Source organism: Nomascus leucogenys, chromosome 9 (genome assembly GCF_006542625.1).
Source record: "Nomascus leucogenys isolate Asia chromosome 9, Asia_NLE_v1, whole genome shotgun sequence".
Classification (NCBI taxonomy): domain Eukaryota; kingdom Metazoa; phylum Chordata; class Mammalia; order Primates; family Hylobatidae; genus Nomascus; species Nomascus leucogenys.
The window spans coordinates 107,564,955-107,592,945 of record NC_044389.1 but is presented as its reverse complement, the minus strand read 5'-3'; the positions used below and the strand labels follow the sequence as shown (position 1 = coordinate 107,592,945).

General features: G+C 44.2%; 1 protein-coding gene across 1 annotated transcript in view; it reads left to right on the top strand.

The window, feature by feature from the left end:
- The first annotated feature begins 589 nt into the window (after positions 1-589).
- ITIH2 (inter-alpha-trypsin inhibitor heavy chain 2) overlaps positions 590-27,991 on the top strand; it is a 46,841-nt gene continuing 19,439 nt past the window's right edge. The window contains exons 1-11 of the mRNA XM_003257619.2: positions 590-786; positions 2,377-2,451; positions 4,471-4,503; positions 6,290-6,459; positions 10,507-10,611; positions 15,107-15,269; positions 18,189-18,296; positions 18,987-19,115; positions 21,203-21,319; positions 24,993-25,161; positions 25,744-25,869. Of these exons, the coding sequence (XP_003257667.2) occupies positions 703-786; positions 2,377-2,451; positions 4,471-4,503; positions 6,290-6,459; positions 10,507-10,611; positions 15,107-15,269; positions 18,189-18,296; positions 18,987-19,115; positions 21,203-21,319; positions 24,993-25,161; positions 25,744-25,869 (1,279 nt within the window). The 5' untranslated portion in view covers positions 590-702. The remainder of the gene's footprint in view (positions 787-2,376; positions 2,452-4,470; positions 4,504-6,289; positions 6,460-10,506; positions 10,612-15,106; positions 15,270-18,188; positions 18,297-18,986; positions 19,116-21,202; positions 21,320-24,992; positions 25,162-25,743; positions 25,870-27,991) is intronic.

The window sequence follows — 27,991 nt, the reverse complement described above, 5'->3', positions numbered from 1 at the left end:
GTATTGATTTGCCACTGACCTGAGCCCGGCTGATAGGGGCAGCAGGACAGACACTGTTACCTTAATCAAAGACATTCACGAAGCATCCTCACTGAAGATCTGCCCTAATATCCTGCACAGCCACTTGCCTCGCTCTTTATAGGTAACAGGTAGACAGTCACCAAAGAGATAGGGGAAAACATGCACAGTGGATTCTTTGCTCAGAAAAACCATTCTGTGTCTTCTCCCACTTTTTCTAAATTTTTCCTGCTTTAATTTAGGTCAAAGGATTTTGTTTCTTGGAATAATTCCATACTTGGTCCTTTAGAAAGGATGGCAATTATCTTTAGGTCTCTCTGATTTTAAGATCAATAGAAATCAGCAAAAGCCAAAAAATAAAAAATAAAATAAAATAAAAGCACATAAGCACATTCAAGCACATCCATCTGCCCCTGACTTGTCCTCACAGTGAGCAACTGCTTCTGACTTTGCTGTTTGAATAACCTCTGGGTGTTCGATCCACCCACACAGCTCAAGTTTGAGCTCCAGAACAAATATTTGTCCCAATTTTGAACAAAGTTAGAGAGTTTTTTTCTTCTTTTTTCTTCTTTCTTAAAGCGAACTGTACTCCTCTGCTGTTCCTTTGAACTTGGCTCAGTAGGAAGAAGTGATATCCTCCCCAGACCATCTGCTTTGGGGAGCTTGGCAAAACTGTCCAGCAAAATGAAAAGACTCACGTGCTTTTTCATCTGCTTCTTTCTTTCTGAAGTATCAGGCTTCGAAATCCCCATAAATGGACTCTCTGAAGTAAGTACTTCCAGATCACTCCTTGCTGTCGGCCTGTTCATGAGCTCAGTAAATTGTCTATTGCAATTGCTATTCAATGGCCTTATTCTGTGTGTAATGGAAACTTAAGACAAAATTCATCTGAGTGCAAGTGTTTACTGTTATAATTACTGGAATGTATATTTACCTTTTAAAGCATTAACAGGTTTTGCATGAGAATTAAGTCAAGCTCAATGGGCAGGCATCAGAGTGTAGCATTTATGGAGCAGAGCTGCTCACTCCTCATCTAAAAAAATGGGGGTAAGAATAGACCTAACCCAATGGTTTGCTTTGAGAATTAAATGACACAGTGTAAACTCTCTAGCAGAGTGCCTGGACTAGTAAGTGCTTAATAATTATTAGCTGTTATGATGAGGAAGAAATATTATCACTCTTTTACTAAGAGTATAAGAAAAGTCATTATCAAAGCACACTGTTTTTCATACCTAACTGAACAATGATATTTGTAATAAGAGCACTTTAAGTATTCCTATTAAAGCGGAAGACAGCAAGCGGAGTGGACAAGTACAAGAATAATTCCCACGGAGTATAGGTCTCCACTTTTGTCCCTTAGCCTTCTCCAATGTAAGGAAAGTCTTGGACTGAAAGTCTGCTTCTGAAAGTCATACAAGAGCTATTTTTATGCCAGAAAAGTGAAGCATGTTATGGGAACATCCCAGCAAATGCAAAGGCTTATAATACTTGCAGAGTGGATTACCTACAAAAATGCCAGAGAATATGACGGCGTATTTACACAGGGAAAATATCACTCTGTCTGCTTTGAAACTATCATATTTTCCCACACTTAAAAGCCACCAGAGTGTGTTGGAAATCTCAAATTGAAGCCAAGACATCCAAATGCATTTGTGCTTTTTCAGTCATTTCTAACTGGCATTTCCTTTTAGAAAATACCTACATTTTTAACTTGGGGAGATGTATGGTTCATGTCTGTCCAGTCAGACACTGCAAATGCCTCCAGGGTCTACCCAGATACTTCCCCAGACACCCCCCTGATCACTGGGTTATTTTGATCCCTGTCTTACCACCTGCTGGCAAACACAAAAATGAATTCCTATGTCCAACAAATGCGAAGGTGTTGTTACCTTCCATTTGGACACCTCTGAGACGTAACCAGCAAGCAATAGAAATATACTAAAGAAATCATTTTATACAAAATTGTGATTGCCCAGAGGTAGAGGAAAGAATATAAAATAACGAATACCAACAGCTATCTCTTTGGCTCTAGATCTTTTGGAAACCATCATTCTCAGCAAAGTAACACAAGAAGAGAAAACCAAACACCGCATGTTCTCACTCGTAGGTGGGAATTGAACAATGAGAACACATGGACACAGGGAGGGGAACATCACACACTGGGGCCTGTTGTGGGGTGGGGGTCTGGGGGAGGGATAGCATTAGGAGAAATGCCTAATGTAAATGATGAGTTAATGGGTGCAGCAAACCAACATGGCACATGTATACTTATGTAACAAACCTGCACGTTGTGCACATGTACCCCAGAACTTAAAGTATAATTTAAAAAAAAAGTTAAAATCCTAATTTTTTTTTAAGTTTGTAGACTATGAAGATCTTGTGGAACTAGCCCCAGGCAAATTTCAATTGGTGGCAGAGAAACGGAGATATCAGGTACAGTAAGCTTTACTTCCAAAAGGGGAAAAAAAAAAGTGAAAGAGATTCTGGTAGAAGATAAGTGTTAAGATGCCTTCTGCTGGATTTTCTTAAGAGTTTGTTTTTTAGCACAGAAGAGTCCAGATCTCTCATACCTTGGTGGAAGAGATCACCCAGGTGAAATAAAAAGAGAAATTCACACATCTGCTCAGCAGCCTTCACACCATAATGCTCAATTTAGTCCCTTAAAGAATACATGACTCGGCACAGTGGCTCCCACTTATAATCACAGCACTTTCAGAGGCCAAGGAGGGAGGATCACTTGAGGCCAGGAGTTCCAGATCAGCCTGGGTAACATAGTGAGGCCCTATCTCCACCACCCAGCTAATATATATATTAGCTGGCATGCACCTGTAGTCCCAGCTATTTGAGAAGCTGAGATGGAGGATCGCTTGAGCCCAAGAGTTCAAGGCTACAAGTGAGCTATGATTGCACCAGCCTGAGCAACACAGGGAGACCCTGTCCCCACTCCATTAAAAAAAAAAAAAAAAAAAAAGAATACATCGCTATGTGTTTTCTTCAAAACTTAAGATTCCGAAATTATTTCCTGTCTTACGGGAAGGATTTCCTGTTAGGAAGACTTTTGTTATTTTAGCGATGACAGACACTCCCCCTTGCAGCCTCACAATCTCCTTCCTCTGGTCACTCTGAGGGCACCTGAGAAGGAGAACTGGCCACATTGGAAGTTGCAGTCCTGGGGGCCACCAGCGGCCGTATAGACAAAACCCTCTAATTAAGGGGGTGAGTTTTCCGGAACACCAGGAAGAGCTTGGCTTCTTCCCCATGGAGCCCACATGCTGAGAAAGGAGGTATTTATGGAAGCAGCAACCCTAAGCTGATCAATGTCTTATTTTATATGGGTGTGAATTTTTTACTTTCTGAAAATTCAGGGTTTTTTTTGTAGACTAATAATATTAAAATCCAATAAGCAAGACTTCATGTCACGATTTATTTCGCCACAAGAGAGAAAAATTTGTCATTGAGCATTGCATTCAAGAAGTCTACAAGAAGAGGTCAACCACTGGCCTTACCATGTCACACAGCACAGAACCTCAGTTCACCCTGAATCAGGCAAGCTGAGCTTATATCCAACACCCGACTTCTTGGATCTATTATTAACAACTTACCAAACATTACATGTTCGCCCACCACCCTTAAGCCACTCACCTTCAAAGGCAAGGGGATCGCCTTTGTTCCTTTCCTCAGGACAGTCAAGTGTATGGATAATCTCCTAGCATGGTAGTGGTTAAAAGCATAGAATTTTCTAGGTGCCAGTCACTGTGTTTGGCTCTGGGACTACACCGTGGAGGAAATACATGAAAATCCCTGCTTTTTTGTAGCTTAGTTTAAAGGAAGGGACAGACTTTAGTCAAATAATCCCTCAAATAGAATGAATCATTATGAAACAAGGTGAGCACTCCGCAGGAAGGAATATGCTGCTGCGAAAACACTTAGTTAAGAAAATAGACCTAGTCTTGGGGCGTGAGAGATTTTCACTGGAGGAATTCTGCTGGAGCTGAGATCTGAAGGGTGAGTAGGAGTTCTCTATATGGGGGTTGAAGAACCCAGCAGGGGCACTGCAAACAGTGGCAACAGCATGCCCACAACCTCATGGCCAATGGAGGATCAAAGTCTCCATTGAACTGAGTAAAAAATAGAGCAAATAGCACTGAGGGGATATACGCCACCCAGGATGCATTTGGTTGAATATTTTTATTTAAAAATTACTTGTTCTAGCATTATATCCAAGAATGACATGCATGCCACCAAAACTGGTTAAGAAACTTGTTGAGAAACTCATCAGTGGGAAAACAGTTTTCAAGAATGTTCAATATTTATGTCTCAACACCAGTGAATGAATAACAGCTCAGTATTGAAGAAAACTAACATTTCTTTTTTGACTGAGAAAACTGTTTTGGCCCTCAAGGTAATAAGTAACATACAGTTGAAGAATGATTGTCTAACTTCCTTTCACAGAGAAGCCTTCCAGGAGAATCGGAAGAAATGATGGTAAGTTGACTGGATGTTGTTACAGATTGAATGATTTTCCTGTTAATAATTACCAGGAAATCAATCTGGGTGTCTCTTTTGTCTTCGTCCCCAAGTATTTACCTGGCTTTCGAAATACTGCCTTGCCCAACTGTTTGCAAGTGTTTCTAAAATTCAGCATTGAAGAGTGCAGTCTTTACAGACAGGAGGGAGGCCACCAAGAGCTGAAGGGGCCCCTCTCTTGATTTTCTTGAGTTTTGCCATATAGCATAGGGTCCTTCCCACTGTATAAATTTATGTATTTATTCCTACTCAACCTTTTTGATTTACGTATTTATTTTTACGTTTTTATTTTTATTTTTATTTTTTGAGACAGAGTTTTGCTTTTGTTGCCCAGGCTGGAGTGCGATGGTGTGATCTCAGCTCACTGCAACCTCTGCTCCCTGGGTTCAAGAGATTCTCTGCCTCAGCCTTCCGAGTAGCTGGGATTACAGGCGTATGCCTCCTCGCCCAGCTAATTTTTGTGTTTTTAGTAGAGACGCGGTTTCACCGTGTTGGCCAGGCTGGTCTCGAACTCCCGACCTCGGGTGATCCACCTCCCTCAGCCTCCCAAAGTGCTGGGATTACAGGCATGAGCCATCGCTTCCGGCACCATTTTGATTTAAAGTATGACACCTGACAGCTTTGGAAAATAAAAGAGTGCCCGTGGGAAGGAACTTTTAAACACAAAACAATCCAGTTCCCTGAGATGTTCAGAGTAGACCACCCTGTGGCAAGAAAACAGCCTGAGGACAAGTGGTTTATGTTGTGCTCCCTGCCCTGAATTGGCAGAAACTGCCAGAAGTGCACACTTCAGGGGGAGGAAGGACACATAGATTAGCCTGGATTTTATTTTAGCTTCAGGTGAGTTGCATAGTTAATTAGTCGAAAGGTTTAATGTTGGACTACAAAGTTTGGGGAATGATACCTGGTATTGAGATAAGTAAATTCTTTTGGAGAAAAAAGCAAAATCTAATGGGTCCCATAGTTGTCATAGACCTGAAAGAGCTTGCAGCTCTCAGTCACCTTCTGCAAGGTGTGGGTTTCTAGGACCTTGCCTTTGAGCACACTTACATATGAGATTCTTTACACAGGAGCTGCTTTAAATCAGTAGTGATTGGGTAAGGAGGTCCAGAGGGTTGGACCAATACTTGCATCAGAACGCCCTGTCCAAGATCAGTCCTCCTTGCTTACACCCATCACTGTTCTCCTAGCTCGTTTTGACTTGGGGGAGAAGAAAAAGACTGCAGATGAAATTGTAATCGAGGAGATTAAAGAAGGTAGAGAGCTGTAAGGGGAGTTGGTGGAGACCACATGTGTGTTTCCACCCCACAGCACCCCTGTCTGACCCTTACTAAAGATACAACCAGGGTCCTCTTTCAACCTTGCAATCCAGTATCCTTTCCCCAGCTGATGGTCTTGCATTTGGAGTTATTTCCTGGACTTCCTCAATCCAATCTGGCTTCCCACAATCGTTTTCTACTTGTATTCTAATTTTTGAAAAATCATTATTTATAGACTCATAGGGCTGAAAAATGCCTTTTAGCTCAAAGTATCTTGAAATGAAGGCAGACTTCTGCTCATTGGGGGTTCCAAGAAGTTAGGAGAATGCTTAACAATACGTGAGTTCTGTCCTTACCAAGTCCCTGGAATTGTTCTGCTAGTAAAACAAGTCAAATGTAGTGTTGTTAACATCAAATGCACTACATTTGATGAAGTTCTGCGTGATTTTTCTATTAGTACAGTTATGCTTTCTTGCCAATTTCAGGAAGAGGCTGATCAAGTAACTCTTTATAGTTATAAAGTCCAGTCTACTATTACTTCTCGGATGGCCACCACCATGATCCAGAGCAAAGTGGTGAACAATTCCCCGCAGCCTCAGAATGTCGTGTTTGATGTTCAGATCCCCAAAGGAGCCTTCATTTCCAACTTCTCCATGTGAGTAACTTCCATGTAGAGCCAGAAATTGTAGGTGCTGTACTCACAGAATCAAAACCCCTCATAGTTAGAATGGACCTTAGTGGTCAACTGTCCCAGAGGACCAGCTGGATGTCAAGGGTCATTGTGAGGTTGGTCCCAATAATTTGCTCCTCTTCAAATCATTAGAATTTGTGAATTATTTGCTTTTTGTTTCTAATAAGCTAAAGCAAACTTAACGCTATCTCTATGGTAACAACCTCATACTTACTTGCATTTTAATGTACTTTCTTGGGAGGAGAAAAATATACTGGGTTGCCCTGGCTTATAGGAAACCACATAAGAGTGTGTGCACAGTAGGTCAATGCCATCTGCCATATGTTTCTCTACGGGGAAAAAAAAAAAAAAACAACCAAGTTGAGAACCACAGATTAAATCCAATTACTTATCCAGTGCTTGACCTCCTCTATAATACCGCTGACAAGTGTGTGATGATTTCCTTAATGATAAACTCACTTTTCCCAAGGCAATCAACTCAATGGTTGACAGCTCTGTTAAGAGTCTTTTCTTATACTTCATTTAAATATTTTCCACTTTCTACCCAATGACTCTAGTGATAATCACATAGAATTTTTAAAAAGCTCTCTACAAAATACATATTGAAGTGTTCATAGATGAAATGATGTGCCATCTGAGCTTGGCTTTTTTTTTTTTTTTTTTTTGAGACGGAGTCTCACTCTGTCACCCAGGCCAGAGTGCAGTGGCGTGATCTCAGCTCACTGCAAGCTCCGCCTCCCGGGTTCACGCCATTCTCCTGCCTCAGCCTCCTGAGTAGCTGGAACTACAGGTGCCCGCCACCACACCTGGCTAATTTTCATATTTTTAGTAGAGACGGGGTTTCACCGTGTTAGCCAGGATGGTCTCGATCTCTTTACCTCGTGATCTGCCCACCTTGGCCTCCCAAAGTGTTGGGATTACAGGCGTGAGCCACCATGCCTGGCCTTGAACTTGGCTTCTTAACAACTGAGGTGGAAAGCATGAGAGTATAGACTAATTAAGATTGGCTGAGTATTCATAATGGTGTAGCTCAGTGATGGTCTCATGGACATCTCATATTATTCCCTCTATTTTCTGTGTGTTTGAAATTTTTCATAATAAAAGAAGGTTAAACTACTCCAATACTTTCCAAACAGTTAATGCCAGTTATCTCATCCACTTGGAGCCTTCGTGTATCAAAGTTAAATATTCTCTGTTCCTCTAAGTGATTGGAATGATTTCGATGTCCAAATATCAAGGTGGCCACCCCAGAGTATGTTCCAGGTGGTCAATGTCCCTCTTAAGTTGCCAAGAACACAGCAAAGTACTGTGCATAAAGTCTGGCTACTTTTTTTTTATGAAGACATTAGGTTGAGTTACTTCTCATCCACTTTTGTCTTTCATACACCAAGGCAATCAGTGATCATTGTGGATAAATAGTAAAGGGTTCAACTACCATGTACTTTGGCTGCTGAAAGTGGCAGTCATGTGAACTCTAACCAAGTAGGCAGAAAAAGGCATTGTGTCACTTTAATTGGTATCCTTTGAATTAGCTTTAAAATGTATCACTTTTTTTGTCTGCCTTTTCTATAAAGCAAAGGGAAAAGGAAAGGCTTTTCTGTAGTGGTATTATATGACCCCATGTCTAGGAATGACATTGAAAATTATTTTAATAAATGCCTATTTTTAAACCACATAATCAGAAGTTAGTCTAAAGATCTCTTATTTCTGTTTTCCTTCTTTTTTTTTCTTTTTCTTTCTTTTTTTTTTTTTTTTTTTACTTTAAGTTCCGGGATACAAGTGCAGGAATTGTAGGTTTGTTACATAGGTGCACATGTGCCATGGTGGTTTGCTGCACCTATCATCCCGTCATCTAGGTTTTAAGCCCGGCATGCGTTAGCTATTTGTCCTAATGCTCTCCCTCCCCTTGCCCCCTACCTCCCGACAGGCCACGGTGTGTAATGTTCCCCTCCCTGTGTCCATGTGTTCTCATTGTTCAACTCCCAGTTATGAGTGAGAACATACAGTGTTTGATTTTCTGTTCCTGTGTTAGTTTGCTGAGGATGATGGCTTCCAGCTTGATCCATGTCCCTGCAAAGGACATGATCTCATTCCTTATTATGGCTGCATACTATTCCATCCTTCATTCTGTTCTTTCTTTACTATCTCATTACATAGAAGATTTGAAGTACAAAGGACAGAATCATGAAACCTGCATTTACTTTTATTTCCCTCTGCTCTGGGCTGAATTTATAAGACCAGAGAAGATACCTGCTTAATTATCACAACTTAAAATGAGCTGTGTAGACCTGTGTACTAGCCAAAATATCCCTTCTACCTTTTTATCAAGATCCTGAATATTCTATGGGAGATGATTTCCTTTGTCCTAAAGACCCCTTGGCCTTTGAGACTTAGTTATGATTTGATAGAAGCATGATGGCCTTGACCAGCAGTATGACCTTGGCAAGAGTCATCTGTCTCCTGGGGTCTGATGTCTGTCATCTAAAGGGGCAAACCCAGAAGTGTGCCTCAACACTCGTGCTGTCGGCATTTGGGGCAGGAAAATTCTCAGTGGAGCTGTCCCTCACATCACAGGATGACTAACATTCTTGGTGTCCTCCCACAAATGCCAGCAGCACTTCCAAGTCATCTCAACAACCCAAACTTCACACATTTCTAAATTGCTCCTTGGGAAAGACACTGCCCATTTGAGTACTGGAGGTTCCCATTTACTTCCAAATTTCTGGATTCTACCACTCTGACCAACCATTACTTGGTAAGGATTAGGTGCTAGCCAGCTAAAAGTAAGGTGGATAGAGATGAGATGCAAATAGAAGACAGAGGTCCCCAAGGGAGATGGTTTCCAGATAAATACCACCTTGGTAGGGGACCCACCAGCACCTTCCCCATTTTTCTTTATTCTTTTCCACACTTGCAGAAGAGCATAATATTCTGTCTTCATCAGCTCAGGCTGCTATGACTAAGTACCATAAAGTGGGTAGCTTATAAACAACAGAAATTTAAAATTCATAGTTCCGAAGGCTGGGAAGTCCAAGATCAAGGTGCCCAAAGATTTCATGTCTGGTGACGGCCCATTTCCTGGTTCAGTCAAGATGGAAAGAGATGAGACAGCATTTCGAAGTCTGTTTTTTATGACAGCACTAAATGCTATTCATGAGGAGAGAGCCCTCGTGACATAATTACCTCTCCAAGGCCCCACCTTGTAATGTCATTGTCCTAGGAAGTAAGGTTCAACATACACATTTACGGGGAACATAAACATTCAGTCCATTGCATACCCCATAGCTATGCCAAATCCTTAGCTCGCAGAATGACCTGATGAACCAAAGGTAACGAGATAATTTGGAATTTATCAGTCACCTCTCCCAATCACATTTGTCATTCGAAGGGGATACCCAAAGAGAACCATCCTTAATCTAAAGGATGAAATTCAAAAATGAGGAAAAATCTAAAAACAAACAACAGTACATGAGGGAAGTTTTAGGATGGGAGCCTACCAAACCCCTCTCAAGCCACACTATCCAATCAATAAAGGAAGTCCTGTCTATAAACTATTCAAATGCCTCCCTTCTTATTTCTTATAGACACAAAATGATCATTGCCCTCATTCATTAAATCAGCCTTGTTGGGTTGTTTGCTTGCTCTTGTTTGTTTTGCTAAGATTACTGTTCTGGGCCAGGCGCGGTGGCTCATGCCTGTAATCCCAGCACTTTGGGAGGCCAAGGCAAGCCGATCATGAGGTCAGGAGTTCGAGACCAGCCAACATGGTGAAACCCCGTCTCTACTAAAAATACAAAAAGTTAGCCTGGTATGGTGGCAGGAGCCTGTAATCCCAGCTACTCAGGAGGCTGAAGCAGGAGAATCGCTTGAAACCTGGAGGTGGACGTTGCAGTGAGCTGAGATCGCACCATTGCACTCCAGACTGGGTGACAGAGCAAGACTCCATCTCAAGAAAAAAAAAAAAAACAATTACTATTCTGACCAACTGGTTGCCTTCTGCCATTTTTCTAGGACTGTGGACGGCACGACATTTAGGAGTTCTATTAAGGAGAAAACTGTGGGCCGAGCTCTCTACGCACAGGCCAGAGCAAAAGGCAAGACGGCTGGCTTGGTGAGGTAAGGCCTGAGTGAGCAAGGCTTGCCCATGCCTTTCAGTGGTGTTTTCCTCTCCTATTTCCTTCCCACAGCAGCAAACCAGCCTCTGGAAAGGCACAGCACCTGAGCCAATGGCAACCTCTCGGAGCCAGATGGTAGAATTAGGCACTGCAGTTTCTATTTGCCTAAAGGTCCTTCTTCAACCAATGGGTTTTGGGTGATTGCACGCTGGTTGTGCTTACATCACTGTCTCGCAGGTAGATGGATGTTCTGTAAATAAACACTGCTTTTTCTAAAGAGCGAAGAGAGAAACTACAGAAATATTGGTGATCTTGTGATCTTGTTACAAAACTCAACATATATGCAGAAGGAAAAGTTTGACATTTGCCTTAATGATTTATTCTGCCTACTTGTAGGGATAAGGGTTTTTTTTATTGTTGTTGTTGTTGTTGTTTTTTGAGATGAGGTCTTACTTTTTTGCCCAGGCTGGAATGCAGTGGTGTGATCACGGCTCACTACAACCTCAAACTCCTGGCTCCAAGCGGGAATGCCTCAGCCTCCCAAGTAGCTGGGACTTGGGGTGCACCACCATGCCTGACTAATTTTTTTAGTTTTTGTAGAGATAAGGCCTTGCTTTGTTGTCTAGGCTGGCCTCAAGCGATCCTCCCACGTTGGCCTCCCAAAGTGCTGGGATTACAGGCTGAAGCCACCATGCTGGGCTGCGATAGGGTCTTTTTAAGCATCAGTTACTTCACTTAAGTTTTGTTTATTTTTTCCCCTTATAATCTAAGTAAGACCTGGGAATGCCAAGCCACCCTCAAAAAGTAGCTTCTCTTCAAAGGGAAAAAATCTTCAAAGGGATTTTCACCTTCTCACTCCTTGCACTGCACACTCACTTTTTTTTTTTTTTTTTTTTTTTTTTGAGACGGATCCTCGCTCTGTCGCCCAGGCTGGAGTGCAGTGGCACGATCTCGGCTCATTGCAAGCTCCACCTCCCAGGTTCGCGCCATTCTCCTGCCTCAGCCTCCCGAGTAGCTGGGACTACAGGCGCCCACCACCATGCCCGGCTAATTTTTTGTATTTTTTAGTAGAGACGGGGTTTCACCATGTTAGCCAGGATGGTCTCAGTCTCCTGACCTTGTGATCCGCCCGCCTCGGCCTCCCAAAGTGCTGGGATTACAGGCGTGAGCCACTGTGCCTGGCCCACGCTATTAGGCCAAATGCCGCCGTGTTTCTTTCCTCCTCTCCTCCTCTCCTACATCCCCAAACTCACCTGTAGTTGAAGTTCTTTTCCTTTCATTCATGCATTTGTTCATTCAACAAAAATGCATCAAATACAAGCTCTGTACCCGGTTCTGTCAGAGGCAGCAGCAACACAAAAGCAGACACCGTCAGTCTCATGCAGGAGGCAGACAAGGAACCTGTGACGACAATATCTGTAGTGGGCAAGGGCTAATACGGAAATACAGAGAGGGTACACAAAAAACACTATGGGAGTTCCGAGTGCCGAGTGTGTCATCCTGTCTGGGGGTCCAGGAAATCCCCACAGAGGACTGATGTGTAAGCTGAGCCCAAGTAGATTACAGTTGGCCTTCGTATCCATGGGTTTCACATTCTCAGATTCAATCAACTGTGGATGGAGACCTGTGGATACGGAGGGTCCACTGCACCATACTATTTTGTAACAGTGACTTGGGCATCGCCGGATTTTGGTATTCTTGGGGAATCCTGGAACCAAACCCCAGAGGATACAGAGCACCAACTATAGTAAAATTCAGCCAGGTAGAGAAAGGAGAGAAGAGGCTCCAAGCAGAGGAAAGTCCTCTAGCCTTGCTGCAGGTGAATCAGTTCTTTTATCTTTAAGAATCATTTTGCCGGCCAGGTGCAGTGGCTCACGCCTGTAATCCCAGCACTTTGGGAGGTCGAGGCGGGCAGATCATGAGGTCAGGAGATTGAGACCATCCTCGCCAACATGGTGAAACCCCATCTCTACTAAAAATACATAAATTAGCTGGGCGTGGTGGCGTGCGCCTGTAGTCCCGGCTACTCAGGAGGCTGAGGCGGGGGAATTGCTTGAACCAGGGAGTCGGAGGTTGCAGTGAGTCAACATTGTGCCACCGCATTCCAGCCTGGAGAAAGAGCAAGACTCCGTCTCAAAAAAAAAAAAAAAAAAAAAAATCATTCCGCCATCTTTGTCCATCATTTTGACCACATCACCCATTCATTTATTTGTTTATCCATCCCACAGATACTTATTTCTACCAGAAACTCTTCTAGGCACTGTAGTTAGTGCAGGGAACGCAGAGCTCCCATCCTAGTGCGCCCCTCGGGTAAACATGGTCTCTCACTGCAGACTCTGTCTCAAAGCTTTGCACGAGGTCATGCTCATCTTTTTCTTCAATTATTTGATATCGCAAGCTGACTGTCCACAACAACTCCCCAATCCCTTAGGCTGATTATGCAACATCTCACCTTGCTTACTTATTTCTTTTCTTTTTTTCTCTCTCCTTTTTTTTTTTTTTTTTGAAATGAAATTTCACTCTATCACCCTGGATAGAATGAAGTGCAGTGGCATGATCTCGGCTCACTGCAACCTCCACCTCCCAGGTCTAAGCAATTTTCCTGCCTCAGCCTCCTGAACAGCTGGGATCATAGGCACCCACCACCACGCCAGGCTAATTTTTGTATTTTTAGGAGAGACAGGGCTCACTACAACCTCCACCTCCCAGGTCTAAGCAATTTTCCTACCTCAGCCTCCTGAGCAGCTGGGATCATAGGCACCCACCACCGCGCCCAGCTAATTTTTGTATTTTTAGGAGAGACAGAGCTCACTGCAACCTCCACCTCCCAGGTCTAAGCAATTTTCCTGCCTCAGCCTCCCGAGCAGCTGGGATTATAGGCACCCACCACCACGCCCGGCTAATTTTTGTATTTTTAGGAGAGACAGGGCTCACTGCAACCTCCACCTCCCAGGCCAGGTCTAAGCAATTCCCCCTCAGCCTCCTGAGTAGCTAGGATTACAGGCACTCATCATCACACCTGGCTAATTTTTGTGTTTTTAGTAGAGATGGGATTTCACCATGTTGGCCACGCTGGTAACTCCTGACCTCAAGTGACCCACCCACCTTGGCCTCCCAAAGTGCTAGGATTACAGGCGTGAGCCTCTGTGCCCAGTGTATTTACTTATTTCATTTAAAAAATCTTTCCCTGTTTATCCTAACGCTGGAATCACCAGCATTGATAATTCTGCTGCTTTCTCTTTAAACCATAAACACTTCAAGATCAATGATCATACTGAACTCAGTATGTATGTGACTAAAATAAGGCCTTAAGATAGAAAAACATACTCAAGCCGGGTGCAGTGGCTCAGCCTGTAATCCCAGCACTTTCAGAGGTGGAGGCGGGTGGATCATTTGAGGTCAGGAGTTTGAGACCAGCCTGGCCAACATGGGGAAACCCTGACTCTACTAAAAATAGGAAAATTAGCTGGGTATGGTGGCGCATGCCTGTAGTCCCAGCTACTCGGGATGCTGAGGTAGGAGAATAGCTTGAACCCTGGAGGCGGAGGTTGCAGTGAGCCGAGATCACACCACTGCACTACAGCCTAGGCAGCAGAGCGAGACTCCAGCTCAAAAAAAAAAAGAGAAACAAACTCAATTTGATGCAAAAATAAAGTTTTTCTTCTGAAGACTTTCAGAAATATCAAGAACTCAAACAGTGAACCTCAAATGCAGTATGGGAAGAGTGCTATCTTTGAACCATCCAACCTTGGATGTGAGTCCTGGTCCCACAGTGGACTGGCCATGGGGTCTTGAGCAGGTCCTCTACAAGCCTAATTTTTTTTTTTTTTTTTTTAGACAGAGTTTCACTCTTGTTGCCCAGGCTGGAGTGCAATGGAGTGATCTCGGCTCAATGTAACCTCCACCTCCTGGGTCCTGGTTCAAGCAGTTCTCCTGCCTCAGCTTCCTGAGTAGCTGGGATTACAGGCACACACCACCTTGCTCAGCTAATTTTTGTATTTTTAGTAGAGACGGGGTTTCACCATGTTGGCCAGGCTGGTCTCAAACTCCTGACCTCGTGATCCGCCCGCCTCGGCCTCCCAAAGTGCTGGGATTACAGGCGTGAACCACCACGCCCGGCTCAAGCCTAATTTTTTTTATCATCTGAAAAGTCAGGGTAATGATCTCCATATTGCAGAGCTGCTATATCGGCAATGATAGATGTCAAGTTCCTGGCCCAGGACAGGGGCCAATCCCTGGTAGCTTTTTGCAGACAACACTCAAGTCAGTAAGAAGCTCTGGGAGCCGGAGATTGGGTAGGAGAGGAGACTGAAGCTCTTGTTGGGATTCAACTGATCTAGAAGCTGCACTTATCTCTAGTGTATCTACTGTTCACTTTCATAAACTACTGAGCAGGATGGACCGTCCAGGAAAGTCTACACGCCCTCTGCCTAGATTCTGGTTCTTGCCGCTCAATCATGTATCTGTTGACTTTTGTTGGGGGCTTTCACCTTTAGGAGCAGGGCTCTTGATATGGAAAACTTCAGAACGGAAGTAAATGTCCTCCCAGGAGCAAAGGTGCAGTTCGAACTTCACTACCAGGAGGTGAAGTGGAGGAAGCTGGGCTCCTATGAGCACAGGATCTATCTGCAACCTGGACGGCTGGCCAAGCACTTAGAGGTAAGCCGGGATCTGTAGGGTTTTTATAGTCCCTGACCCTGATTTATACTTTCTGCTTGCACTAGCACTTGTGGTGTTGGATGCCACTCAACTCTGCAAGACAGTGGGATGTATCAAAAAGATGGTGGGTTTGGAGTCAGCCACACCACTTCCTTACAGCTCTTGGTCTCCTTAGCAGCCATATTATGGTGGTTTCTGAGATCTGCTATAACAAGTTACAGCAAACGCCACAGCTTAACACAACAGAAATTGATTCTGTCATGGAAGTCTGAAGTCAAGGTGTCTGCAGAGCTGCACCTCTCTCTCTGGAGGCTCCAGGGGAGAGCCCGTTCCTTGCTTCTCCTGCTGTCTGGCAGCTGCCAGCCTTCCTTGACTTGTGGCCTTGTAGTCAGATCACTCCAATCTCTTCTTCCACGGTCGTATCCTCTCCTCCACTGAGCATCTTAAATGCCCCTCTGCGTTTCTCTCACAAGAACACCTGTTAGGTTTGGGGTCCACCAGGTAGTACAGGATGATCTCAACTCAAGATCTTTAATTGCATCTGCAAGGACTGTTTTTCCAGATAAATCCATATTCACAGGTTCCAGGGGTTGGGCATATCTTTAGGGGGGAGGCCACCATTCAACCCAAGACACTAATCTTCAAGGACCAGTTATCCTGAGTCTTCGCTCTCTCATCTATGAAAAGAGTACTGTAACAGACTTTTGTCTGTCAGTTCTTTTTTTAAACTTTTATTTTAAGTTCAGGGGCATATGTGCAGGTTTGTTACATAGGTAAATTCCATGTCACAGGGGTTGGGTGTACAGATGATTTCACCACCCAGGTAATGAGCATAGTACCTGATAGGTAGTTTTCCGATCGTTTCTCTCCTCCCTCCCTCATCCTCGAGTGGGCCCTGGTGTCAACTGTTCCTTTCTTTGTGTCCATGTGTACTCAATGTTTAGCTCCTACTTAGAAGTGAGAACGTGCAGTACTTGGTTTCCTGTTCCTGTAATATGTGGCCAATGACAGGAGCTTGATGAAGGTTAAGTGAATTGTCTTTCCTGCCACCCCAGCCATCATCACCACGAGGGAGCAGTGCCTCGGGCATCCACTGCATGACTATCCATCTGAACTCACCTCTGCTGTCATCTTCATCTCTTGCTATAAAGACTAAACTGCTCTTTTCTTTGCTCAAATCTTTGTGACATCCTATGACTGTTTAGTGTAAGAGGCAGAGCTAGGCAAGAGGAAACCTAAGAGAGTACAGAGGCCAACATGCCCCTCCCCCTGGCAGATGGGAGAGTGAAGCAAACATCTCCCGTGTCTCTCATTGTCCGGAGACATGGGAGATGAAAGGGAATGAATTAATCATGATGAAACTTTAATTCCCATTTGAAAAGCTGCTCGTCGGATCAATAATGCCCACTGTTTGGCATCAGTTCACTATCAGAGTCTATGCTGTTGAGTTCTTTTCTGGGCCACTCCTAGCACATACCGTGCTTTTGTGTGAATTGAAAAAAAGATGCCCATCCTTCAGGCAAATGCAGCGCCATCCAGGGCATGTGACTTGGCCAAGATACTCTGTACAATTAAGTGTGTTGTTGGATGTTTTTCCAGTACTGATGATGGATGAGTGTCAGTAACCCACATTCTCTTCCTCAATGCCATGAATCCTGTGGTAAATAATTTGAAGCAATGGTTAGATGTGATTAGCATCTCAGCCTAGGAGGAGACAATCATTGAGACTGTTGATAATAACAATATTAACAAAAAATTAAGTGACAGCCTGGGCAGCACAGCGATACCTCACCTCTACTGAAAATAAATAAATAAATAAAGTAGCCAGGCATGGTGGTGCACCCACTTGGGAGGCTGAGGCAGGAGGATAGCTTGAGCCCAAAAAATCGAGGCTGCAGTTAGCTATGATCATGCCACTGTACCCCAGGCTGGATGGCAAAATGAGACCCTGTCTCAAAAAAAAAAAAAAAAATATAGCAGCTAAGTAACTCAGAAACAGAAAATCAAATACTACAGGTTCTCACTTATAAGAGAGAGCTGAATAATGTGTACATGGGGACATAGGCTGTGGAATGATAGGCATTGGAGGCTCGGAAGTGTGGGAGGGTGGGAGTGGGGAGACTTGGGCGAAGCGTGGGAGGGTGAGAGTGGAGAGACTTGGGAAAAGTGTGGGAGGGTGGGAGTGGGGTGAGGGATGAGAAATTACTCAATGGGTACAAGGTACATTACTTGGGTGGTAGTTGCACTAAAAGCCTAGACTTCACGCCTGTGCAATATATTCATGTAACCAAACTGCATTTGTACTCCTTAAATTTATACAAATTTTTCAAATTAAATACACAAAAATATAAACAAACAAATCATAGAATTAAATAAAAAAAGAAAAAAATGGCAGCTATGACTGTGGTTTGGTCAAGAATCACCAAAGGGGATTTCCCTAGATGAGCTCTGTTCAAAGCAAGAAGACAGAGAAGAAATAAAACAACCCAAGATTTGGGGAAAATGGTCTACTTTTGACAGGTCTACAGAGTAGATGCAGTGCTATTTAACAATGGCAGGTCTACAGAGTAAATGCAGTGCTATTTAACAATGAGGGGAAAAAAAAAGAAGGAATTCTTTTTTTCCCTAACAATGCAAATGCTCTTAAAAAGACTTGAATAGAATGAGGAAGGGAGTTGACTCCTGGGGGAGTGAGGCAGCAGAAGGAGAGTTCTGAGTTGACAGAAGGGGGTTAAGCCTCTGTGGTGAGATGAATCCCATCGCAGGAACTTGCAGATCCTGCAGGAGAGTTCGTGGGGTCGTGCCCAGGAAACCTGCGGAGGAGAAAAGCATCAGAGGACTTATTTGTAATTTTACTTCTTGCTTAAAAAGACTTTAAAGACTTTTAATGCTTTGGGTAATTTTCTCTTGCATCTCTAGGTAGATGTGTGGGTTATCGAACCTCAGGGACTGAGATTTCTTCATGTTCCCGACACATTTGAAGGCCATTTTGATGGTGTTCCGGTCATTTCTAAAGGAAAACAGAAGGTACCCTGAGCCCTGCGTGTTGCCAGGCATCCACGGGGCCTCTGGATCATGGGTTCTGTTCTCCTTCTGTGCTCTGGAGAATAGAAAAGCAGGCTGGTGTTGAGTTGAGGACACTGTTGAAGAAATGGGGATCCCCAAGCAGAGTCTAGGGTCTCCCCAGGATACACAGAACAACACTCCCAGTGGTTTCCTTCCGTTTTGACCAGAGATTGTCCCTTTTTGAGTCTCATTTCCCCCTCAGTCACCTGCTTAAACAGTAGCTAAAGGACAGCTTTCACATCCTATATGGCGGATTTTCATGCATTAACCATAGCAAGACATGTTCAGCTCTCTGCCTCAATGGCCAGTGATAACCAATGATGACTCCTGTAAGGAGAAACTCCTCTAAGAACATTAAAACATTTCACAGACTCTTTCCAAAGCACATAGTCAGCCCTTCTACAGGGGATGAAGGAAATTCTTTGGCTTTCTTCTAAAAAGGCCTGAAACCTTGCAAACAGCATGGCAGGCTGGAGATGCTCCCTGCAAAAGCCCTGGCATGTCCTTCCCATCAGTAATGGGTCCACCGATGTCACGGGGATGCAGAACGTCCATTGGGCAGCTCCTCTTCCCTGTGTGCTGGAGAAGGGGCAGCACCAAGCACTGGGAAGGGGCTAGAGGCAGAGGCTCTGACGTCACCATTCTTTCTAGGCACACGTCTCCTTCAAGCCCACAGTAGCACAGCAGAAAATATGCCCTAGCTGCCGGGAGACTGCGGTAGATGGGGAACTGGTGGTGCTGTATGACGTGAAAAGAGAAGAGAAGGCTGGTGAACTGGAGGTGAGTGCTCACAGGCTCTGGTTCTACTGCCAAGCCCGTGCCAAAGAGCTGCTCCTTTTTGAACAAACTCCCAGGCCTGTGGGTGGTTTCTAGCTGCCAGGGCAAGTGTTTCTAGCTGCAGAGAAGGGACTAAAATCATATTCTTTGAATATACCGCTAAACATTATCTTTTATGTATGAAAAACTAAATGAAAGGTCATAGGGTCTCATGCTCTTGTCCCAGGAGGGCATTCCTGCGCCTCATATGAAGAACAATGGAATAATTACAGAACAGGAATTTTAAATAGGCTCCCAAGGCCCTTTGCAATTAGATAATCAAAGAAAGCACAGAGATTACGGGGTGAGGAGGAAGGCTCATCCACAGTCTAGAAAGATCAAGAGCCAGCGGTGAATTTCACGGCCAAGCTTTATCATGAAGTTTCTTGCAAAGTTTCCTTTCCCCCTTTAGTCATGTCCTAGATGTGTGTCTTCCTTTCTTTGTACTAAGGTGAGGACTCTCAGAATGTACCCAAAACTCCAAGAGTCTCTCTAGGGACAGCAAGTGGAGCACACACCCTGTACCTGGACACTGTAGTTTCCTGGAAAGAGGCAGCCAAAGGGCAGAGGAAAGAGAATTAGGTGAGCCAGTCAGCAAGTCTGCAGCAGAAGACAAAGAGGATGGTCAGGAGTCCAGCTGGGGCAGCCGCTCATTAACTTCAAGAAAAATCCAAATTTTTGGCCGGGCGCAGTGGCTCACGCTTGTAATCCCAGCGCTTTGGGAGGCCGAGGTGGGCGGATCACGAGGTCAGGAGATCGAGACCATGGTGAAACCCCGTCTCTACTAAATATACAAAAAAATTAGCCGGGCGTGGTGGCGGGTGCCTGTAGTCCCAGCTACTCGGAGAGGCTGAGGCAGGAGAATGGTGTGAACACAGGAGGCGGAGCTTGCAGTGAGCCGAGATCGCGCCACTGCACTCCAGCCTGGGCGACAAAGCGAGACTCCGTCTCAAAAAAAAAAAAAAGAAAAAGAAAAATCCAAATTTTCTAAAGTGGCCCATACACGTCCTTCGTGATCTGTCCTGCTGATTCTCCACCTAGTTCCCTGAATTCTTGGATTCTACAGCCCCATCTTGCTGAACCACATATGGAGCCCCAAATATGCCATGTTTTCTCATCGCTGGGGCTGCACTGTCTGGAACTCTCTTCCCCATTCCCCACTATCTCAACCTGGCCCAGCTCTAAGAGAGTGGCTGAGTCTGAGCTCACCCTTAGGTCCCAGTGGAGATGCTGCTTCCTAGAGAACCGTCCCATGCGTGCGCGTTAGATGCACACTGGGCTCTTGCCGAGCCCTTTACTTCCTAATCATGGTGCTTAACACGCTGCGCTGCACATTGCCTCCACTTACCCTTATCCTCTGCTGGCTGGGAGCCTCCTGAGGGTGGGGACTCTGCCTGATTCACCGCTGGTTAGCAGGGCGCCTGGAACAGGGGCTCTCTGTAAAGACTGAGTGATGTGGAGTGGAGTGGCATGGAGTGAAGTGGCGTGAAGTGGGGTGGAGTGAAGTGGGGTGGAGTGAAGTGGCGTGGACTGGAGTGGCATGAAGTGGGGTGGGGTGGAGTGGAGTGGAGTGAAGTGGCATGGAGTGGGGTGGAGTGGAGTGGCATGAAGTGGGGTGGAGCAGCGTGGAGTGGAGTGGTGTGGCGTGTAGTGGAGTAGAGTGGAGTGCCCTGGTGTGGCGTGGAGTGGCGTGGCATGGAGCGGAGTGAAGTGGCGTGGAGTGGCGTGGCATGGCATGGAGTGGAGTGGCGTGGAGTGGAGTGGAGCAGTGTGGAGTGGAGTGGAGTGAAACAGAGTAGAGTGGCATGGCGTGGTGTGGCGTGGAGTGGAGCAGCATGGAGTGGAGTGGAATAGAATGTTCTCCTAGGAAGGTCTTGACTCTCACAGGAGAGGAGGTGGGGGAGCAGCAGGAAAATGTGGAGGCAAATGCACATCAAGCTCCACCTCCTCCTCCCTGGAGACCCCTCTCTTCTCTGAGTCCCCAGGTCCCCATCTTCCTACCTTCTAAACACGAATCATGATTTGACTCACAAATACGTTATATTTTTCAGGTGTTTAATGGATATTTTGTCCACTTCTTTGCTCCTGACAACCTGGACCCAATTCCCAAAAACATCCTCTTTGTCATCGATGTGAGTGGCTCCATGTGGGGAGTTAAAATGAAACAAGTAAGTACCCCCTTTTTTTTGCAGTGGTTGGGGGGACTCCCTATCTTCTTTGATCACCTCCTAAAAATGCAATCATTCTATCCCTCCTCCCTGCTTAGGGCTGAAGCTCAGGGACTGTGGTTACTGACTGCCGGTGTAAACTCTTCCTAACATTTTGCGATTATTGCATTTCACAGGACATACACCTCCGTCTTCTAATCATTCCTCCAGTGTAAAATTCCCTTCCTTCTCTTCTTCTTCTTTCCTGTTTCCTCTTCCTTCTCTTCTTCTTCTTTCCTGTTTCCTCTTCCTTCTCTTCCTCTTTTCCACTCTCTATCCAATATTTCCTTGAAAAACTGTCTCAAAACTCACCTCTTTGAAAAACGTAATCTCTATATAACCTCTTCTTTCAACGATCAGTCACATTTTTGCTCTTCTACATGTTTTTTATAATATCTTGTCATTGTCCACATACAAATATTGATTCGATATACACATATTATTTCTAGTTATATTGTAATTGCTTGAGGGCAGCTATCCATCTTGTTTTCCAGCTCAGAGCTCAATATAGGCTTACTCAGTGATAAGTGAGATGTATAGATGCAGTTCTAAAGACCAAACAAGGAAATGATTTAACTTATCCATCAACCCATCCATCCATTCAACCAAGTTGAACAACCAACTAAACATTCATACGGCAACTATTTTTGACCACCCAAGAGTTCACTACTACCCTAAGATCTATAAGGAACTTAAAAGAACTCCCTGTCGGCCGGGCACAGTGGCTCACGCCTGTAATCCCAGCACTTTGGGAGGCCGAGGCAGGCGGATCACCTGCGGTTGGGAGTTCGAGACCAGCCTGACCAACATGGAGAAACCCTGTCTCTACTAAAAATACAAAATTAGCCAGGCGTGGTGGTGCATGTCTGTAATCCCAGCTACTCGGGAGGCTGAGGCAGGAGAATTGTTTGAACCCAGGAGGCGGAGGTTGCAGCGAGCAGAGATCGTGCCATTGCACTCCAGCCTGGGAAACAAGAGTGAAACTCCATCTCAAAAAAAAAAAAAAAAAAAAAAGATGAAGACAAAGAAGACGACGAAGAAGACCCTGTCCTTCACAGACCCTGCCTGCCTGGGTCTGTACTCCCAGGCAGGGTTTCTCAGCAGTGGGACTGTTGATATTTTGGATGGGGTCATTCCTTGTTGTAGGAGGGCTGTCTGGTGCATTGCAGGATACTTAGCAGCATGGTCTATGGTCTATTTGCTAAATTTCAGTAGCACAACCTCCCCTGCATCATAACAATCAAATATAACGTCAGACATTGCCAAATGTCTGCTGGGGGGAATAATTGACTCTGATTGAGAACCACTGCTCTGATACAACAGTTTATTCACTGCTTTCTTCCTTCCATCATTCATTCACTCAACAAATATTTACGAAGCACCTACTATGTGTCATACACTTATTTCATCTGTGAGCAAAACAGACCCAAAGCATAAAAACAGAAACCAAACAAAAAATGCATTGCTACCCTCTGGGTGCTTGTGAAACTTACATCTGGGGGAGAGGGTACAGAGAATAAACAATACACATACAAGTACGAATGGACAAGTACGTTCAATGGCAGCATTATGATAAAAGTTTTTTTTTTTAAATAAAAGAAGTGTATGTTAGAAATCAAGAGTGGCAATTGCAGGGGGATGCAATTTTAAATAGCCTTGTCGTCTAAATAGGTGGTTTCCTGGAGAATATCTCTGAGGAGACCCTGAGAAGGCGAAGGGAGAGTCGTGCAGATACCTAAGGGAATTAAATGTAATGAACAGCTCATGCAACAGTTCTAAGTCAAAAGTGTGCAAAGAACAGAGAGAGATGCCAGTAGAGAGGGGCAGTGGGAGATGAGATCTGAGAAGTGACAGGCAAGGTGGCTCATGGAACGCCTGTGCAGTCATGATCAGAGCTGGATTCTGGAATCTGTTTTGAAGGTAGAGTAAACAGTATATCCTGAAGGGCTAGCTGTGAGGCAAGGGAAGAAAAGAGAAGTGAAAGATGCCCCAGGACTTAGCCTGAGCAACTAGAAGGATGGAGTGGCCATCCATGAGTTGGCAAAGACAGAGATGGAATCAGACATTGCAGGGAATGTCCCAGTTTGGTTTTGGATCCAAAGTCTGAGATGTCTATTAAATACCCACATTGGCCATGGAAGCCTCCTCAAAAGTGAGATGTGGAGACACATGGTTAGGACACACCAGCACATAGAAGGTACTGGCAGTATTGGGACTAGATGAGAATGCCAAGGTCTAGATGGACAAGGGAGCCAAGATCAGACAACAGAACATTCCAATATTGGGAATTTGGGAAGAAGAGGATAATTGGTGATAGAGACTAATAAAAACAATTAGTAAGTGGGGGAGAAAAATCAAGAGAGAATGAGGCCCTGGAAAACAATTGAGGAATTTGTGTTCAGGAGGGAGATGAGAGCACTTGCTGGTGCATGAGCAATGAAGACGGACCTTTGGATTTAGCGACATTAGCATCATTGGTGACCTTGACAAGGGCAGTTTCAGTAGAGTGACAGGGATGAAAACCCGAAAGGGTTGGGCTTATGAGAGAATAGGAAGAGAAGATTTGGAGACAGCGTGTTTAGACAATTCCTCAAGGAATTTTATTGCAGAAGAAAGCTGAGAAATGAAGAAAGTGGATGCACACGAGGTGAGAAATAACATGTTTTTATGTTGACGGAAATGTACCAATAGAATAGGGAAACTGAAGAGGCAAAGGACAATTGCTGGAGCCATGTTCTTTAGTCAAAGAGAGGGAATGAAAACTAGTTCATGAGTAGATAGGTTTGCATTAGGTAGAAATACTGTTAGTTGTTCTTTATTATCAGGTAGGAAAGAAAAATGTACAGGTACAAATATTGCTAGTTGGGATTTTATGGTAGCGGGAGTCTGTGGGAATGTTCTTCTGTCTGCTTCAGTTTCTCAGTGGAGCTGGAATCCAAGTCATCACACGTAAGCTAGAGAAAGAGGGTGATGGTGGTGGTTTAAAGAGAAAGATCGGCCGGGCGCGGTGGCTCACGCTTGTAATCCCAGCACTTTGGGAGGCCGAAGCGGGCGGATCACAAGGTCAGGAGATCGAGGCCACGGTGAAACCCCGTCTCTACTAAAAATACAAAAAATTAGCCGGGCTTGGTGGAGGGCGCCTATAGTCCCAGCTACTTGGAGAGGCTGAGGCAGGAGAATGGCGTGAACCCGGGAGGCGGAGCTTGCAGTGAGCCGAGATTGCGCCACTGCACTCCAGCCTGGGTGACAGAGCGAGACTCCGTTTCAAAAAAAAAAGAGAAATATCAGGAAATAGTTTAAGAGACTGGGTGAGTAGATGGACTTGAGAAATGTATTTTATTTTCAGGCATTATAAAGGTGGCACTCGAAGTTTGTGATCCTTAACATAAAGACTAGTCAAACTGGTTGTGCATAGCAAAATAAGATAGTAAAAGTATCAAAAAGCCAACAGTACATGCCCAGAATAAATGAGGGGTAGGTCTGCATTGGCTGAGGTGGGCTCGAGAGGTTTTCTGGAAGAAGTTTAGCTTGAGAAGAACTTGAAAGACGACCAGGATGAATGAGTGGTCTTCCTAGTTCCTCTGAGGCTCAGATTTTCTGTAATGGGACCTGTCTTTATTCTCTATTGAAATAGACTGTGGAAGCAATGAAGACCATACTGGATGACCTCAGAGCAGAAGATCGTTTCTCTGTGATTGATTTCAACCAGAACGTTCGAACTTGGAGAAATGATTTAATTTCAGCTACAAAAACACAGGTTGCAGATGCCAAGAGGTATATTGAGAAAATCCAGCCCAGTGGAGGTGAGTGTGTTGGGCTAAAGCCCAAGGAGAAACTTCCTTTGGGTTCAAATCATGATTCACTTAAGAAGCATTATTCCCATCACAGTGGTCTTTCCCCAGTGTTCAAGGGCCTATCTTAAATAATACATTTATTGGTAATGGATGAATGCTAAGTTTGTAGTGAAAGTAGAATTTATAATCCAGCCCACACAAGCTTTGAATCATTTTAATCTCTCTCAGAAAAAGGTTCAGTGATACTGGCCTTCTTTATTGCCTGCATAAAGCATAAAATGTTACTGTCTTCAGAGTATCTTGGCAAGGCTGATTTGGATACTTTAATCTGGTGTTTAACAAACTAACAGTCTGTGCTTTGAAGGCTAATTCATCTCTAAGGGGATAGTTTACTTCAAAGTGAATCTTTCACTGCACTGGGGGACCACCAGCTTGAGCACAGTTGGTGTCACTCAGAAAGCAATGAAATGATTTTGGCATGGAATAACTGATGGATAAGTGACCAGCCGACATACGAGTCTGAATCCAGGATGGGATTTTCTGTGTGTGGCGAGAACGCATACCCAACGTTTCATTATGCTACTTCAACAGGCACAAACATCAACGAAGCACTCCTGCGGGCAATCTTCATTTTAAATGAAGCCAGTAACTTGGGACTGTTAGACCCCAACTCCGTCTCGCTGATCATTTTGGTTTCTGATGGAGATCCAACAGTGGGCAAGTGTCACTTCAACTTTCTCAAGACAAACACTTTTCACTTTTGTTTCTTGGAATGGTGGTTTGCCTAAAAGGGGAACTCTAATGGCATTTGCCCGAGTTTCTAGAACATTTTAAACCCATGCTTCCTAAAGGAGGTCTTCTGATCCTGCAGCCCTCACCCCTTAAGCTACTGCTCAGACACTTCCAGCAAGGGCGCTCTTGAATGCCTCAATTCCACCTCCACAATATGCGGAAATCTGAGTCTGAATTTTAATAGTATGTTGTGAGGATTGCTGATGCATTCTAGGGAAATGCATTTATTTCCTCAACTTGAGGTATGTGAAGATGGTGTATGGGGGTGGTGAATGATTAGTATTGATCCTAGATCTCCCAGCAGTACCTTTGGAGGACACAGTAGCATATTCCCTATTATTCTCCACACTTCTCCCAGTTGCAGCTAGAGAAATGACAGCTCTCTGACACAACCTTGAGGTTAAACATTTTTCTTTCTACAAAATGGCAGCAACATCTCCCTACTTCTATTATTTATTTTTATTTTTGTTACATTATTTTATTTTATTTATTTTTTGAGACAGGGTCTTGCTCTGTCATCCAGGAGGGAGTGCAGTGGAGCACACACAGCTCACTGCAGCCTCAACCTCCCGTGCTCAAGTGATCCTCCTACCTCAGCCTCCTGAGTAGCTGGGACTACAGGTGTGCACCACCACACTCAACTAATTTCTTTTTTTTTCTTTTTTTTTTTTTTTTTTTGGAGAGACAAAGTCTCACTATGTTGCTCAGGCTGATCTCCAACTCCTGGGCTCAAGCAGTCCTCCCACCTTGGACTCCCAAAATGTTGAGATTACAGGTGTGAGCCACTGTGCCAAGCTATCTTTGTTTTACTTGTGTCTTTATTCTGGCCACTGTAAGTAATAGTGAATGCCAGATTGTGTTGCCTGAGTGTGCTGTTGTACAGACTAGGACCGAGTCTAACACATTTTGACACAGCCAAGTGGAATGAAAATGCATGAGGCAAAAACAATGGCAGTCAGAGCTTTAGAAAGCCAGAGAGCAACCATCTTATTAATAACGAGACTAGAATAAGCCAGTGTCATGTATTTGTTGTAAAGCCAATGTTTTCTCCCTCAGATCAGATTACTTTTAAAATTCAAGTTTTGAATAAAATCATAAGGTGGAAAAGGAAATATAGTTTAAAATATTAAACTGGCCAGGCACGGTGGCTCACACCTATAATCCCAGCACTTTGGGAGGCTGAGGTGGGTGGATCACCTGAGGTCAGGAATTCAAGACCAGCCTGGCCAACATGGCGAAACCCCATCTCTACTAAAAATACAAAATTAGCCTGACAGGGCGGCGTGTGCCTCTAATCCCAGCTATTTGGTAGGCTGAGACAGGAGAATCACTTAAAACCACGAGGCGGAGGTTGCAGTGAGCTGAGATGGTGCCACTGCCCTCCAGCCTGGGCAACAAAGTGAGACTCCGTCTCAAAAAAAAAAAAAATTAAACCATAATTTGGTTTAATTATGGTTTCTCACTCCTGTTTCTCAACCATTCAGTTGCTGTCCCTGGAATCAGTCACTGGTTACAGTTTCTTGTGTATCTTTCCACATATAGTTTATGCATGCCTGTATACTATATATACATGTTTGCACACATGTATGTGTATATGCATACATATACATACATACATTTATACATGCATGCATGCAAATGCCTCCTATGTACCCTGATATTTACCTTTTTTTTTTTCTCCTCTAAACATGCCCTTGAGATTGTCTGGTATACATACATAAGGTGTTTCCATGTCCTTTTTAATAACTGCGTAGTATCTCACGGTTTGAATGTATCATCATCCAACCAAGCACCCTCATTGGCGCATATTTATGTTGTTTCCAATATGTTGCTATTCCCAAATAATGTTGCAATGCAACACAACCCACACTTCATTTCAACATATATGAGTGCATCTCTAAGAAAAACTCCTAGAAATTGAGTTACTGGGTCAAAAGGTAAATGCAATTTTAAGTTGGACACATTTTACTAAACTGCCCTCCCTGGATTTTCCAGAAAATTTATGATATTACTTCTTCATTCTTTTCCTTTCGGACATCACCAACTT